The sequence below is a fragment of the Dipteris shenzhenensis genome, chromosome 4 (assembly GCF_047967505.1).
Source record: "Dipteris shenzhenensis isolate YYH24624 ecotype China chromosome 4, Dip_SZ_1.0, whole genome shotgun sequence".
In the NCBI taxonomy this organism is placed as follows: Eukaryota; Viridiplantae; Streptophyta; class Polypodiopsida; order Gleicheniales; family Dipteridaceae; genus Dipteris; species Dipteris shenzhenensis.
The window spans coordinates 31166735-31180890 of record NC_141599.1 but is presented as its reverse complement, the minus strand read 5'-3'; the positions used below and the strand labels follow the sequence as shown (position 1 = coordinate 31180890).

General features: G+C 40.7%; 1 protein-coding gene across 1 annotated transcript; it reads right to left on the bottom strand.

Annotated features, from left to right (window-relative positions):
- Window positions 1-434: 434 nt before the first annotated feature.
- On the bottom strand, window positions 435-3582 carry LOC147902720 (patatin-like protein 2). The gene is made up of 8 exons (XM_087373930.1): window positions 3454-3582; window positions 3154-3335; window positions 2877-3066; window positions 2593-2754; window positions 2408-2485; window positions 2066-2287; window positions 704-879; window positions 435-504 (listed from the first exon to the last, which is right to left on the bottom strand). The coding sequence occupies exons 1-8, from the start codon at window positions 3580-3582 to the stop codon at window positions 435-437; spliced, it is 1209 nt and encodes a 402-aa protein (XP_087230056.1).
- Between the last annotated feature and the right edge of the window lie 10574 nt (window positions 3583-14156).

Here is a 14156-nt window from a genome sequence, read left to right as displayed (position 1 = left end):
TGTGCTTTGAAGATTGGGTTTTTCTTAAATTTTATCCAAAAACTAGTCCAAAAGTATATGTAAAAATGAATTTGTACATTGACAAGTCCTAAATTAATGAAATAAGTGTTTAATGCATTGTGTTATTATAACTTCATGCTAACATGATGAGTATTTCTAATAAACTATTGAGAAAAAGAGTCACACTAAAGGTGGATTTCCCACTACTTATATATAAGAGAAAGGGATGTGCAATGCTCTTGGTACCAATAATCTTGTTATTATCCATTCTCTTTTATATCAATTTCTTGTTAAATCTCTTTATAAAGAGAGGAATGGATTTGATAAGAAAGGATAATTAATTGTGAGGGCATCCAATACAATGAAGACCAAACAAAATGGAGAAATCATAAACTTGCATGCTCCTCCTTCGAACCTTCATTAATGAAGAGTTGTCATTTGATTCCTTGCTTTGGGATGTTGCTTCTCCTAGCCTTTCGCTCCATTATGAGCTCTTGAGCAAACCTTTACTCACAAAAATTTAGGGAAATTTATGTACACAAGATTTAGTCAAACCATGCTTATGGAGGAAAACAAATTTACCTTGTGATTACCTTGGAGGCCTATTATAGTTGTCTTTATGGATTTCAAAATGGGAACTCAATATTTTCAAAGAGAGAAATACAGCTTCAAAAACTCAAATTGAATCTCATCTTTTACTTACCGCGCTAGAGCATCTTTATTAGTTCCATGAGTTGTTTGAGGAACATAATTCCCTAATTTTATGTCAAAGATTTGCACTTCTTCATTGAGTAGGTGATTGCCAATATTGCATAGATGTTGTAGATTCTCTATTGATGCATTATCGACAGATGCCACATCTCCTGAAAGGTTTTTAGCCTACAACATTGTGGAAATAAAGAGAATATTATCAGAAATTGCAACATACTTTGTATAAAGATAAACTAGCCGCAAAATTAGAAACCATGTTTCTCAAAACAAGCTTTCCTTCATTGTAGGTTATCAATGTAGATTTAGCTAACACACACACACACACACACACACACACACACACATATACATATACATATGTATGTGTGTGTGTGTGTGTGTGTGTGTGTGTGTGTATATATATATATATACATATATATATACGTATCCATATCCATATACATATACATATACATATACATATACATATACATATATATAAATATATGTATATGTATATATAGATATACATAGATATACATATATATACATATATGTGTGTGTGTGTATAACAAGTATCACAGATCAACTAATTTGGAGCTAATTTGACAATAACAAAGAAATCAAAAGTTTAAATTAAATCAAGTGTCATGCAAAAAAATATATGGAAAAATATCTAAGAGGGTTAATAACATAAGTGCAAAGTTTAGCAAGCAAGGTTGGCAACTAAGTGGGGCACATTAATGTACAGAGAATGAGAAATGTTCTTCACCACCATATATGTTCCAAAATATAAAACTTTCACTTAAGTCTATGATTTGGTGAAAACTAAAGGATGAGATAGTGGTTATCATGTCTATAAAGAAGTAAATTCATTGAACTACATCTTTAATACTCTACAAAAAGACACCTTCATTATAGCTTAACAATGATTCATGGTACATATCTTCTTGAACACAATAACCAACTTCTATGGGACCATCAAAGGTGGTTGTAGGAGAGGTGTGGGACGCAACACTATTGCACATGGAGCTAGTAGCATTGGTTGTGCACAAGTAGGGGAATCAAACCATCCTCGGAGAATATCCTAATCATTAGTAATACAATTGCTCCTACTACATTGTGTAGCTTGTCCTATGGTCAATGCCTTCTTGGTGAAGAGGAGGAAGGTCCTAACCAGTCAAGCTGCTAGCAAGCAAAGCATGCTAATGGTGAGCTCTAATGGGAGGTTGTGATAGCATCTAGCAAGCACGTAGAAGGCGAGCATGGTACTTGTGAGCTCCAATGGGATGTTGTGAGAGGCTATAACAATCTAAGCAAGTAAAGAAGAGGCAAATACAAACTCGATGAAAAAATGCCAAAGGAGGAATGTTACCTGGATCCGAAGGTAGTTGTCTGGGCACTCTAGTGTCTGGAAGACGACTGAGAGGTTGTAGTCTACCATGTCTGCGCTTCCATTCAGACAAATGTCAAGAATGGGAACCCGTCCATCTTTCAAAACCCACGACAGAGCTCCCCAATGGGCTGCCTCCCTGCCGCTATAAGACTCCCATTTGCTCCCTGTGCCGAGAGAGAGCACTAAAAGGCTGCGATAGTCCTGCATTGATCAGACATATCCACCGGTCTAACAATCTTATAAGGTTGGCAGCTTCCAGCATAGTCTTTGTGTTACTTTGGCCAAAACATGACAGTAAATATATTAAGTTTGTAAGTTCACCCGATTCATCATCCTCCCGCAGAACTCCTCGTTTCCCTTGAATTTCTCCTTCAGAACATGAATTATGGACAGGTGCGTCTACAATGCTCCATATCATTTCGTTAGTCAGACAGAATTGACGGCTGCGAGTAAGAAGGACGCGATCATTTAATGCTAGCGTTTACTTCTATTAGTCAAGATCTTACAGGGTTGTTCACGGCAACTCCCCCATCGATAAGGTTATATTCCCTAACTTTTTCTGGAGGTTCTGAAGTCTGGAAGTTGTAGGGGGGAAAATAAGTTGGAGCAGCAGAAGTAGCGCTGCAAATGTCCCGGAGGTATGCATTCTTTAAGTTGTCTTCTCTGGCCTGCAAAAGGATTCCACAGGCCCATAGCTATAGTAACTCAAAGTTTATCGGCAGCTACTTTGTTCCTAAGTTGAAATGCAGGAACAGCTCGTCAGATTTCGAAAAGTCAGGGCTGGGAGTACCTCAGAGGTAGAGAAGAAGGTGGGTTGCATTGTTTTGATATCGAAAGTTGGGATGAGTAATTCTGTAACTGTATCACTCATTTTGATATCATGAAAATTGTCAGACAGAAGCCTTTCTAGGCTCGTTGGTGAATACTTTGGACCAGAGATCATAGATAGTAGCTCCTCCGTTGAGCCTATAACTCCCGGCCTACATTATAAGCAACAATGTTTAGTACATCATAGCGTGCTTGAACCCTTATGGAAACTCAAAGTTGACAAGGACCAGCAATCTTACGCTTTGGGTGGAAAAATAACTGGAGCATACTCCATGTAGAAGCACGCTACTTGCTTTGCCGTGAAGAGCGCACGCTCTCGCGCATTTGGTGCTGTAAGCATTCCCGCGATGATGCCTCCCGTGCTTGTTCCGGCCACCACATCGAAGTAATCTGCTATCCTCGCATCCGGCCCATCCAAATCCTACCACGACGATATGAACGACTCTAAATAGTGATGGCATTTCGCATCCAGTGTTGATCGATCTTGCAAAACTGCAATGTGCGTGAGAAATTCATGCCTGAAGCTGATAATTTCTCACCTGAAGCTGGATTTCGAGAAACTCCAGCACCCTGGCAGGGATGAGACCCCTCACGCCACCGCCGTCAATGCTGAGAATTGTGATTCTCTTGCCGGGTTCGCCCTGGAAGTTGCAACAAGTAGTAGCCATTAAAGCAAACGATCGCGCTGGTGATGGAATATTATATGTGATGATCAATATACGTATGAGCCTGCAAATCGCTCTCTACAAGTGACAAACCGATCATCAAACAGATGAATCATCGATCTATCTTAAATAATTCCAATTCTCACTCTAGTGCAACAAATCAATTTATACGTGCATTCTATGCGTAAACCAAAAAGAGTGCAGGCTAATCAACTCTAGAACACTCGCGTAGAGAGCAAACCTATTTGCTGCCCCTGAAAGCCACGTTCAACTACCTCGCTTGGACGTGAAAGCATTACACTTGTAAAGGAATAGTATACGCTCGTCAAGCCCTGATATCAACCATCTCTTCTTATTATTGTCAACACTCAGCTATTCTTTAAGGCCTTAGGAAGGTTTCACAAACGGCCGCCGGGACATTGGACCATGGGCCCTACATGTTCTTTGGCCATTGGGCATAAGCACTTTCACAAACGAGCGCCGGACAAACCTATAAATTTAACTTTCAGCAAATGAGAAGTGGCCAAGTGGATATCATGGCACATTCTCTACTCTTGACCGCCTCCAATTGGCGGCCTTAGACTGCCTCCCAACATTTATCAGGATACTAAATAAGCGTGTTCGCACCCATTTGTGAAACCATTTGAGGGTAGACAATTGAAATAGCAACATGCTATTTGCGGATATTATATTTGCTAGGACGTGCACGCCCGTATGTGAATCTTACCTTATTTTGACATTGTAGTAGTTTTTCTTGAAATGGAAAATTCAATGCAAAGCTGTCATCTGGTCCCCATCTTCTTTTTCCAAATTTTCCACAAAACAATTGAGCTCTTTAGGTCAATGATTTTGTTGAAATTTAAGGGTTGAAAATGATATGAAATTCACATTTCCACCAAGACATTATGGTATTTTAATGGAATTTTTTTTAAAATAAAAACTCTTTTGCCACCATGTTATTAGGGCTTTTGTCACTATCATACCTAAGTTTAGTGTAATGCTCTTCTGGGACCATTGCATCCTATTGACTCAAAGAGCAAGTGGGCCTTATCTAAATTTTTGGGTTGCATGGATGGGACCTCGTTTCTCAAACTAATAATGATAATTTGGTAAGAACTTGGAAAGAAATTAATATTAGGGACCCATCCCTCATAATAGCAATGACAATTTGGCATCTGCTTGAAGAAATCAATAATGAGGGGCTGAATCTCTTCCCCACCAGCCCTACCTTGGAGTGAATATGAACCAATATGCTCCTAGTATGTCCCTCAATGTATGAAAACTTCACTTCTTCTTTTTTGGCAAAAAGAAAACTTCACTTCTCATCTAGGATTAAGAGAGAAATATTATGTAAACCTATGGTGTTTTGCTACTATGGACTTCATATATTATCTTTGCTGATTTGCTAAATTTCATGGTGACCCAATTGTTTTATGTCACTTGGGATTGGGTTTTGATAGCTTGCAAGTAAACAAAATTGATTGATTCTAAAAATACTATCTTGTGGCAATACATCTCAAACGGAGTTCTCTATTTCTAAATTTGTAACATGGGCAATTGCTATAAGATTCCCTCTAACAATGGTAAAAAATGCATTTTCCCCCAAAAAGTTATGTATAAGCAAGTAAACCAAGAGACAAACAACACACTCAATGTCTTAGAGGTCACAATTACTAACAACAATGCAACAATGACTCAATAAAAATTAGAGAATAAATAGTTTGTTTTCACTATCCTTAATTTTGGTGTAATTGCATTAGCTACAACACTTTCTTCCACTTTCATTTTCACACCCTTTATAAAGGATCTTGTACTAATCACAGTTTTCTAAAATCCCATACAAAATATATTCCATTATGTTAATTTTTAAAATTATGATAGGGCTAGATGGGGGGAAAAAAAGTCATCTTCACAATTAGTTAATATTTCCTTTGCATGTTGCGTACAAACAAATATAGTAGCAGGATTACACATCATTCCAACTTTTCTCTCAACAATTTATAATGCCACTAAAGTGAATAGCACACTTTGAGATTTTATAAAATAGAAGGACAAGCTCTCTTTTAGCAAGGGACGTAGAAACCTCAATAGACTAAAGCAAAAGTGAAGCACTTACAACAACTGTTGTATTGAAATAGAAAGTGCAATGTCACATAAATACTATACTGCTTCATTTTTAAGAAAGCTTTTCATAGCCATATGTATACTAATCGCTCACATCAAAACCTATCATGAACATATTGATAATACCCATGGGCTTACAAGGAAAATGTATCATGATAAATGGATTGCCTCTTGGTTTATATATTCTCAATTACATTACTATATTAGATGCTCCATGAAGACCTTTCTTTAGTTATTTTTTTTGGGGCCTATTTGGGCTCCAAATTATCTTCACTGCACTTGTGGTCATTTGTGTTGTGTGCATTCATCACCCTTAGTACCACCTCCTTCTCCCATCATGTGTTTGGACTTCATCGGAACCTCAATTGCCTCCATGAACCTTGGCTAAAGTTTTTTGGGAGTTTGTTGCTCATGTAGGGAACATAGCACAATGTATTTATCAAACCATTTACTTTTTCATTCAACCAAAGATACAAGCTAAGTAGTGATCCCCTTTGTTATGTAGGCATATGAATTTCCTCCCTTACTACTATGACATTGTGACCTTCTACAACACAAGGCAAGGTCATGTTGGAACCAATGAAAAGGTCTAAAATTCAACCATATCCATTTGAGAATACATCTATAATGAGGTAATTTATTAATACAAAATTTTTTTTCTAGAAGTTTACAAGCTCCTGACTATAAGGCATAGGTCCTTTTTCGACAAAAATACCGATGTTTTTTACACTAATTTTTTTTTAACGGGCACAAATGTCGTTATTAACGTCGTTATAAGCGTCGAAAAAGAACAGTCGCTAAACGTTGTTATATAGCGACAATGATAAATGTTGCTATATAGCCACACTAGTAAACGTCGCTATATAATGACGATTAATAGAACTTTAAAAAAAGCATTAGTGGGGCTAAACAGGGCCATAGCAAGCCCTATTTTGCCCCAGTAATGTTTTTTTTTTGTAATTATAAAAAAAAGCTTTTTATTACAAAATTTCCCTTGCGAAAAGGATAATACAAAATCGCTCAAATGAAATGATTGAGCAACAAAAGCATATACATGTCGAAGATATACAACATTGTTTGTTACAAAATTACCTTTTCAAAAACGGTGATAAAAAATCGCTCAAACGAGCCGATATACAAAATGATATACATGGCGAAGTATATGCAAACTACTACTACTACTACTACTACTATTACTCTCCTATTACTACTCATTCGAATCGTCATCATTCTCCTCCTCGTCCTCGTCTTGCTGTCCTGATCCTTGGTCCTCGTGAGCTGCACCTGCTCCTTGACCCTCGTCAGGTGTGCCTGATCCCCTAGCCCTCGTGATCGCTTGCCTCCGGTGATGGGACGCTCGAGCTTTGACCCTAAGAGTGAAACCATATTAATTGAAAATTAGATTGGGACTTAAAGAATAAACACAACAACACAAAGCAACTATAGACGTGCAAAATAGCGGGCGCGTCTATAGGCGTTGCTCTCGGGGGGGGCACTATGTATAAACCCTCTATATCACGTGCGTTCAAGGCCTATATTTAAAGTCCCTTATTTGTAAAAAATTTCATTAATAAAATGTATCCCTTTTCTATACAAATCTGTAAATTTTTTCCAAAACTATTTTAAATAGTCCCTTATGTATATTAATTTCTGTAAATTTTAGAAATAAAAAAAATCCTTCTGTTGAACTCACGTGATAGGGTTACATATGATGAGTGACCCCCCCGAGGCGTTGCTTTAGTAGAGGAATTACGGGCACGTCTAAATACGTGGCTAAACGCTCGTCTATTTGCGCGTAAATCACCGTGTCTATTTGCGCGTTTGACCTAAGAAAATACAGGCCCGTCTAACATCCCGTTTATTAGCGCGTCTATTTGCGCGTGTATTTGCGCGTTTATTTGCGCGTCTCAGATGCGCATTTAGACACGTAAATAGACGCGCTCCAGAGAATATAGAAAGTGAGATTTTGGTGTACATCATTGCTTTCCAAACATTGCCCATGATTACCAAAGCACATAATTTTTTGCAAGCCCACATATACAAGAATTAAGTGAAATAAGGAGAATGAGACAATATCAATTGTGGGGCTACGGTTCAATCTCATCCTCAATGAGATCAACCCTTGCCAAACTATCTACTTCAAAATCCAAACAAGTGTTTAGATCTACAAATACATTCAACCCACTACTACTTGTGCCACTCATGTGCTCATCGAAATCAGCATCTCCAATGGTAGGCTCGTTCTCACGGGTAATGCCGGCCTCAATATCTATATCTCCTATCTCATGATCATCCTCCTCTCTTGTATCATGGTCATCATCACGTCCATGGCCATGATCATCCTCCATACGCTCCATATTAGTAAACGTACTATACATCACTTTGGAATGTGGCATAATATGTATGACATGCCACCATCTATTATTATCCACCATTGGTTGATAGACAACCTAATTCAAACACAAATACAATCATGTTACTTTTCTTGCATCAAATATTTAAAAGCGAGTATTTTTATGTGTGTGCACAGTACCTGTTCACATTGTTGCGGTAGTACTAGGGTGTCCTTCCTACTTTGCCAAAACTTTGTGGAGTCAATAGTTACAAAGCCACTTGCATGGCATTTGATTGTTGCATTAGGGCCTCTTTCCACCACGTCCTTAAACCACTTTACATCCAAAACATACACAAAGAAGCGTCGAAAGTCAAGCATAATGATATCTTGGATTATGCCACAATAATCATCCATGGCTCCATTGGCTCCCTCAAAGCTAGCAATGATGCCACAATCTTGTGTGTTTCTCTTATCATCAATCCGTTGTGTTCGAAAATGCTTGCCCTCACACCATATAGCATTAAACATAGTGCACTACACCAAGAAAAAATCAATTAAATAAGTAATCTAAATTATAAAAAGCTCCTAACTTATGCATAACATTCTATATACCGACCTTGCTCATGCATCCCCTAGCATACTCCCATTCTTCCATTGTGATATGTATCCCCTCGTCTTTCTCTTCTTTCTCCATTTCATCAAGTAGCCAATCCACATGAATATCCTTTGGAAGTGCTCTTAGATGCTGAGGGTATGGCACACGAGATCCGTGGTGTGTACAAAAGAGGGCCCTTTCTTCTTGTCTTCTTGCCTTTGCATCCTCGTATCTTGTCACCCATCTTTTCATCACATCACTATTAAGCATGCAAAAGAGGTTGATACTATTATGCAACTCCGTGTCTATTACTTTGTTGCGTCCTTTTCCTTGAGGCACAATAGAGGTCATCCTTAGGTCTTCATCATCTCTCCATAGTCGTGGGAGAGAGCTATCCACATCAATAAGAAACTCAGAAATATATACAAGTGACTCTTGTACCAACCAACCCTCGGCCATGCTACCTTCGGGTCTTGCATTTTGTCTCACGAAGCCCTTCAAGGTCTTCATGAAGCGCTCGAGGAAGAACAACCATCGTGCATGTATAGTACCGCATATAGCAATCTCATCCACCAAATGTACTATGAGATGTAGTTGGCTTGTGAGAATAGAACGTGGAAATGTCTCCTCCACTAAACAAACTGCCTCCACTGACATAACTCGAGCATTGTCAAGTGTGGTGGGATCTATTTCCTTTGAGCTCACATACCTCACAAGCTCGCCCATCTTGTAAATACAATCTTTCATGTCCTTTGATGCACTACGTGAAATGCTAGTAGGTAGTATGAACTGAACCCGCGAGGAGGTGGTTGATTAGTTGCTTATAGCTATTCACTCACAAATTTGAAAGGAAAAAGATATTATGCATATAAAATACTTACTTGGAGCATCTTGTGCCAATCATGAGATTTCAAGCCATATAATTGCTCTACACCTCTTTTCTTGCTCTTTGTAAAGGCTCCCTTCAAACACCTCATGCATCCAGTGGGAGTACGAATTGTAGTAATAGCGCGCTTCACCGTCGCCATCTCTAGCTTTGATAACATCCACGGTGCACGAGGTAAAAAAACACGCCCATTTGGTCTCTCTTGAGGCCAAGCTTCACGCATCCTCCCTGTGGTACGTAGATCCTCCCTTATGCCTGCCGAATCTCGTGTCCCATTCAAATGCTCCCAAATGGTAGATGCCACATTCTTGAAGATATGCATGGGATCAAGCAGGTGATTGATCTTGAGGTGGGACCAATATGGTAAACGATAAAAGATGGAGTATCTAAACAAAATAAAGTGTTAGCGTGCAATCTTTACTTTCAACCAATATAGCCAATCTTTACTTCCAGCCAATAGTTACAAACCCTTACCGGCTCATGCCAAGTGGTGGAGGAGTCGTGGAACCGTCCCAAATTCTCATCCAATCTCCCGCGGTGAGTGATTGTGGGAGGACTTCATTCCAAGGGGCAACATATCTAGGATGATCAAGTGGGAGAAATCGATGGTGATTCTCATAGATGACCTTATTCAACGTGTCTGCCCGTGAGGCAACGAGTGAAGGACCACAAACAGGACATGCATGGTAACCCGATGTAGTGAGACCTGAACAATAGATGCAATTAAGAGTGGAAGGTGGGTTTAGGGTCCCACGTCCGTTGCCTATTCATAATTAAAAAATGCAATGCTTACCTAAATACTCGCCATAGCCTGGGAAGTCATGCATCGTCCACATCAAGACTGCTTTGCAGTTGAAGTCTCGTGACGAGGGAGGCCTGCTCACATCATGCACCTCGATACCTCTCCAAAGTATCTCTAGCTCATCAATCAAAGGCTCCAAATAAACCTCGGGGCGGTCACTATGTATAAACCCTCTATACCACGTGCGTTCAAGGCCTATTTCTAAAATCCCTTATCTGTAAAATTTTCATTAATAAAATGTACCCTTTTTCTATACAAATCTGTAAATTTTTCCCAAAACTATTTTAAATAGTCCCTTATGTATATTTATTTCTGTAAATTTTAGAAATAAAAAATATCCTTCTGTTGAACTCACGTGATAGGGTTACATATGATGAGTGACCCCCTCGAGAAATAAACACAGGGTTTTTGACTTTATGTTTCCCTGGAATTAGAAGGGACAGCATGACATGTCCTTTCTTAATAGCCATAGAGGGTGGAAGATTGTAATTCACCAATACCACTAGCCATACACTGTAAGACGTGCTTTTGAGACCAAATGGGTTCACACCGTCCATACCCAATCCAAGTCTCAAGCTCCTAGGTTCTTCCTTGAAGCTTGGCCATGTGTCTTCAATATGCTTCCACGCAGGAGAGTCCGCGGGAGTTCTCCACTTGCCATCGGTTGATCGATGGGAGGAATGCCATGACATGAGCTCTGCAATAGATTTGCACTTGAACATATGTTGGATGCGAGGGATTATGGGAAAATGTCGCAATACCTTATGAGGCACATCCAAGGTTTTGAGATCTGCTCTATATCTTGCCTCTCCACAAGTAGGACACTCTCTTGCATCCTTATGTAGTCCACGAAACAAAATGCAATCGTTGACACATGCATGGATGCGCTTGTAATCTAATCCTCCAAGAGAGGTCACATGTTGCCTTGCCATATCTCTTGAGGTCAGTAATTTATTCTCCCTTGGAAGCATTTTACACAATAGCCTGCACGTGAAGACCATAAATGAGGAAAAGCATTCGAGTAATTGGCCCACACGCATAATTCACCATGTTTGCAAAATTGACTTTAAAGCTTACTTGAGTAATGCATTCAAACTTGCATTGCTCCATCCATAGATGGTTTGCAAGTTTAGTAACTCAAGGGAGGCACGTAGAACAGAGAATGTGCACCCCTCAAACAGTGGAGTCGATGCTGCGGTAAAAAGATCATCCTGCTCCATGCTATTATCCCTCCCTTGATGGACATATAAATCCCGCACCATATCATCAAACACCTTCTCCTCCACGGCTTCATGAGGTAATGGTGGAGGGCTACTATCACCATCACTCCATGCATCCGTAACGGTCCCTCCTGAAGATCCCACCTCATATCACCGATGCTTCACCTCCTCACGACGGGCATAGGGTAACATGTGCGAGTGTGGCACTGCATCCTATATCAAATTAAAACGGGATCATAACTCAAACATATGAACACCCATAGGTATCTCAATCAACCTTAACTTACAACCCTTACCCTGTTTATGGTCACATCCCATTCTCCATACTTTGAGATATGATTGAGTAATCCTGCGAGCACGATACATGTTTCCTTGACATCGATCACACAGACATTTGATTTTTGCTCCAACCACATTTCGCAATGGTGGATACGGAGGGATTCATCCTCACTCGAGCTACTTGTTGAAGATGGAGACATCCTACAAACAAACAACCCACCAAATTTGCTCTTCTTCAAATGCTTAATTTAAACTCTGTGTTGCATCTATCGCCACGTCTATAGTCGTGTCTAACATCGCATCTAACGGCGCGTCTAAACGCGCGTCTACTCTGTGTATTTAGACGTGCCTATAGATGCGCTAATAGACGCGACTATAGACGTGGCTTTTAAACCTGCTTTTCGGCGCACCGCTTGCTTTGCTTTTCTTTTCATTACTTAAACTTCGCGAGCGGCTTCCTTCCTTTTTTATTAGTAGTTCCATAGATTCGAAGCTTAAGAGAGAGCCTCCCATACACAATTCCAAGCTTTCACTCAAGAGAAAGGGACCGTACCTACACTTACTTCCAAGCCTAAAGGAGAGGAGGAGTATGAACAAGGAGAAGAAACAAGTTTGGAAAAGAAAGAACCTTCCATACCTTTATCCAAGTAAGTCCTTTTGAAGTTGTTCTTGTTTGGAAGTTTGCTCTTTTTAGTTTTGTACTTTCTCGCATCCAGGAAACGCAGGATCTAAGTATGAGCGTCACGTTCTTTTGTTGGGAGCAACATCCTTTTCGACTTTTTAGTAATCTCGCCTGTCGGAGCATGTCTATAGGCGCGTCTCAGGACGCATCTAAAAGCACGTCTACAGGCACATCTATCCGTGCATCTGGCTTGTTGCAGACACACACAGACACGTCTATAGATGCTCACACAGATGCCCTGTTAGATGCACTTTTAAATGCACTATTAGACGCGCTTTTAAACGCATTGTTAAACGCACTGTTAGACGCACTGTTAAACGCACTATTAAACGTTATGTTAGACGCATCTATAGATGCGCAAATCAGACGGGTCTATAGACGCGCTCTGACAGAGCCTCTTTTTTCTTCCCCTTTCTTCTCAGCTCAACAGTAATAGATTTGTTTCCTTTTTTCCAGTTCAACATGTGGCCAGGAAGTGCTTCTAGCTCACCTGATCCACGGGAATCTATTTGGAAGGACTTATATAATCTTTTAGGGCACCCTCCTAGTCCTACGGAGTTATACGGGTATATGACGGGTACCCTTAACACTCCCTAGGAGTCGGCACTACAGACTTCGAGCCACCCCACACTGCCTGAGATCACCCCAGCGGAGTCAGCACAGCCGTCTTATGCCCCTTCTTATGCCCCTTCCCCCGTACCATCTTATGCCCCTTCCCCCATGCCGTCTTATGTCCCTTCTACCATCCCGTCTTATGCCCCTTCCCCCATGCCGTCAGGAGGTCCTTCTGTCTCGGTGAGCCATCGACGTACTCCCCAGCCGTCGAGACTCGGTTCTCCATCTACGAGTGGTTAGCATAGTCCCGTGCAGTCCCCAGCTACGAGTGGCTAGCATACGAGCTCGACACGACAGGGTAGCAGGCGTAGTAGCAGGGAGAGCGGTGGCGGATGCATGGCATAGTGCTTTGGGCTATGTGGCGATGAGGAGGAGGATGATTCAGATGATTTAGATGTGCCTCTGGGTGATGGTACGATTTATTATGACATCACTCAGACAGGAGGCATCTTGATGGATGCGCGGGGGAAGGACATCATGGCCTTCATGCGCCCTGTAATTGCTAACAATTACAGAGATTGCTTTATCCACTATAAAGACCACCCAAAGAGGTTGGCTGATGAGACCCTCGCTACTGTTCGCTCTAGGTATCCTAACCCCCCCAATCGCCAGTTCACAGATAAATGGGGGAAGTCAAAGATTGTTACGATACTTAGCAATAAAAGATCTTCGCTTAAGAGGCAAGCACTAGCGAAGCTTGCCAGGCTTGAGGCAGGTCAACCTCGAAGGGGCCCGCCCCACACCACTCACAAGCGTGAGTGGAAGAAGGCAATGAAGTCAGCGAGGGAGGACCCCAGTCTGCAGCACGTGGAGGCACGGAGGATCCAGATGGAGGAATATGGAAGCGCGCATTTTGGAGCAAGGGGTGTTGAATCATGGGAGGCCCAATTTGTAAGTATCGATCTCAAATTATATTGCTTATGTAGTTTATTAGGAGGTTGGTTGTTTCTTTGTACTAATCCCTCCACAAAGTGTGTCGCGGTCATGCAGCTTGAGATCGTGGGCAGATACCCTACTCCAGTGGAGATAGCCTACCATT

Coding starts and splice junctions, on each gene's coding strand:
- LOC147902720 (XM_087373930.1), bottom strand. CDS start 3,582: ATGGCTACTACTTGTTGCAACTTCCAGGGCGAACCCGGCAAGAGAATC. Junction 2,755..2,876: donor CCTTCTTCTCTACCTCTGAG/GTACTCCCAGCC, acceptor ATCCTTTTGCAG/GCCAGAGAAGACAACTTAAA. Junction 2,288..2,407: donor GCGGGAGGATGATGAATCGG/GTGAACTTACAA, acceptor TGATCAATGCAG/GACTATCGCAGCCTTTTAGT.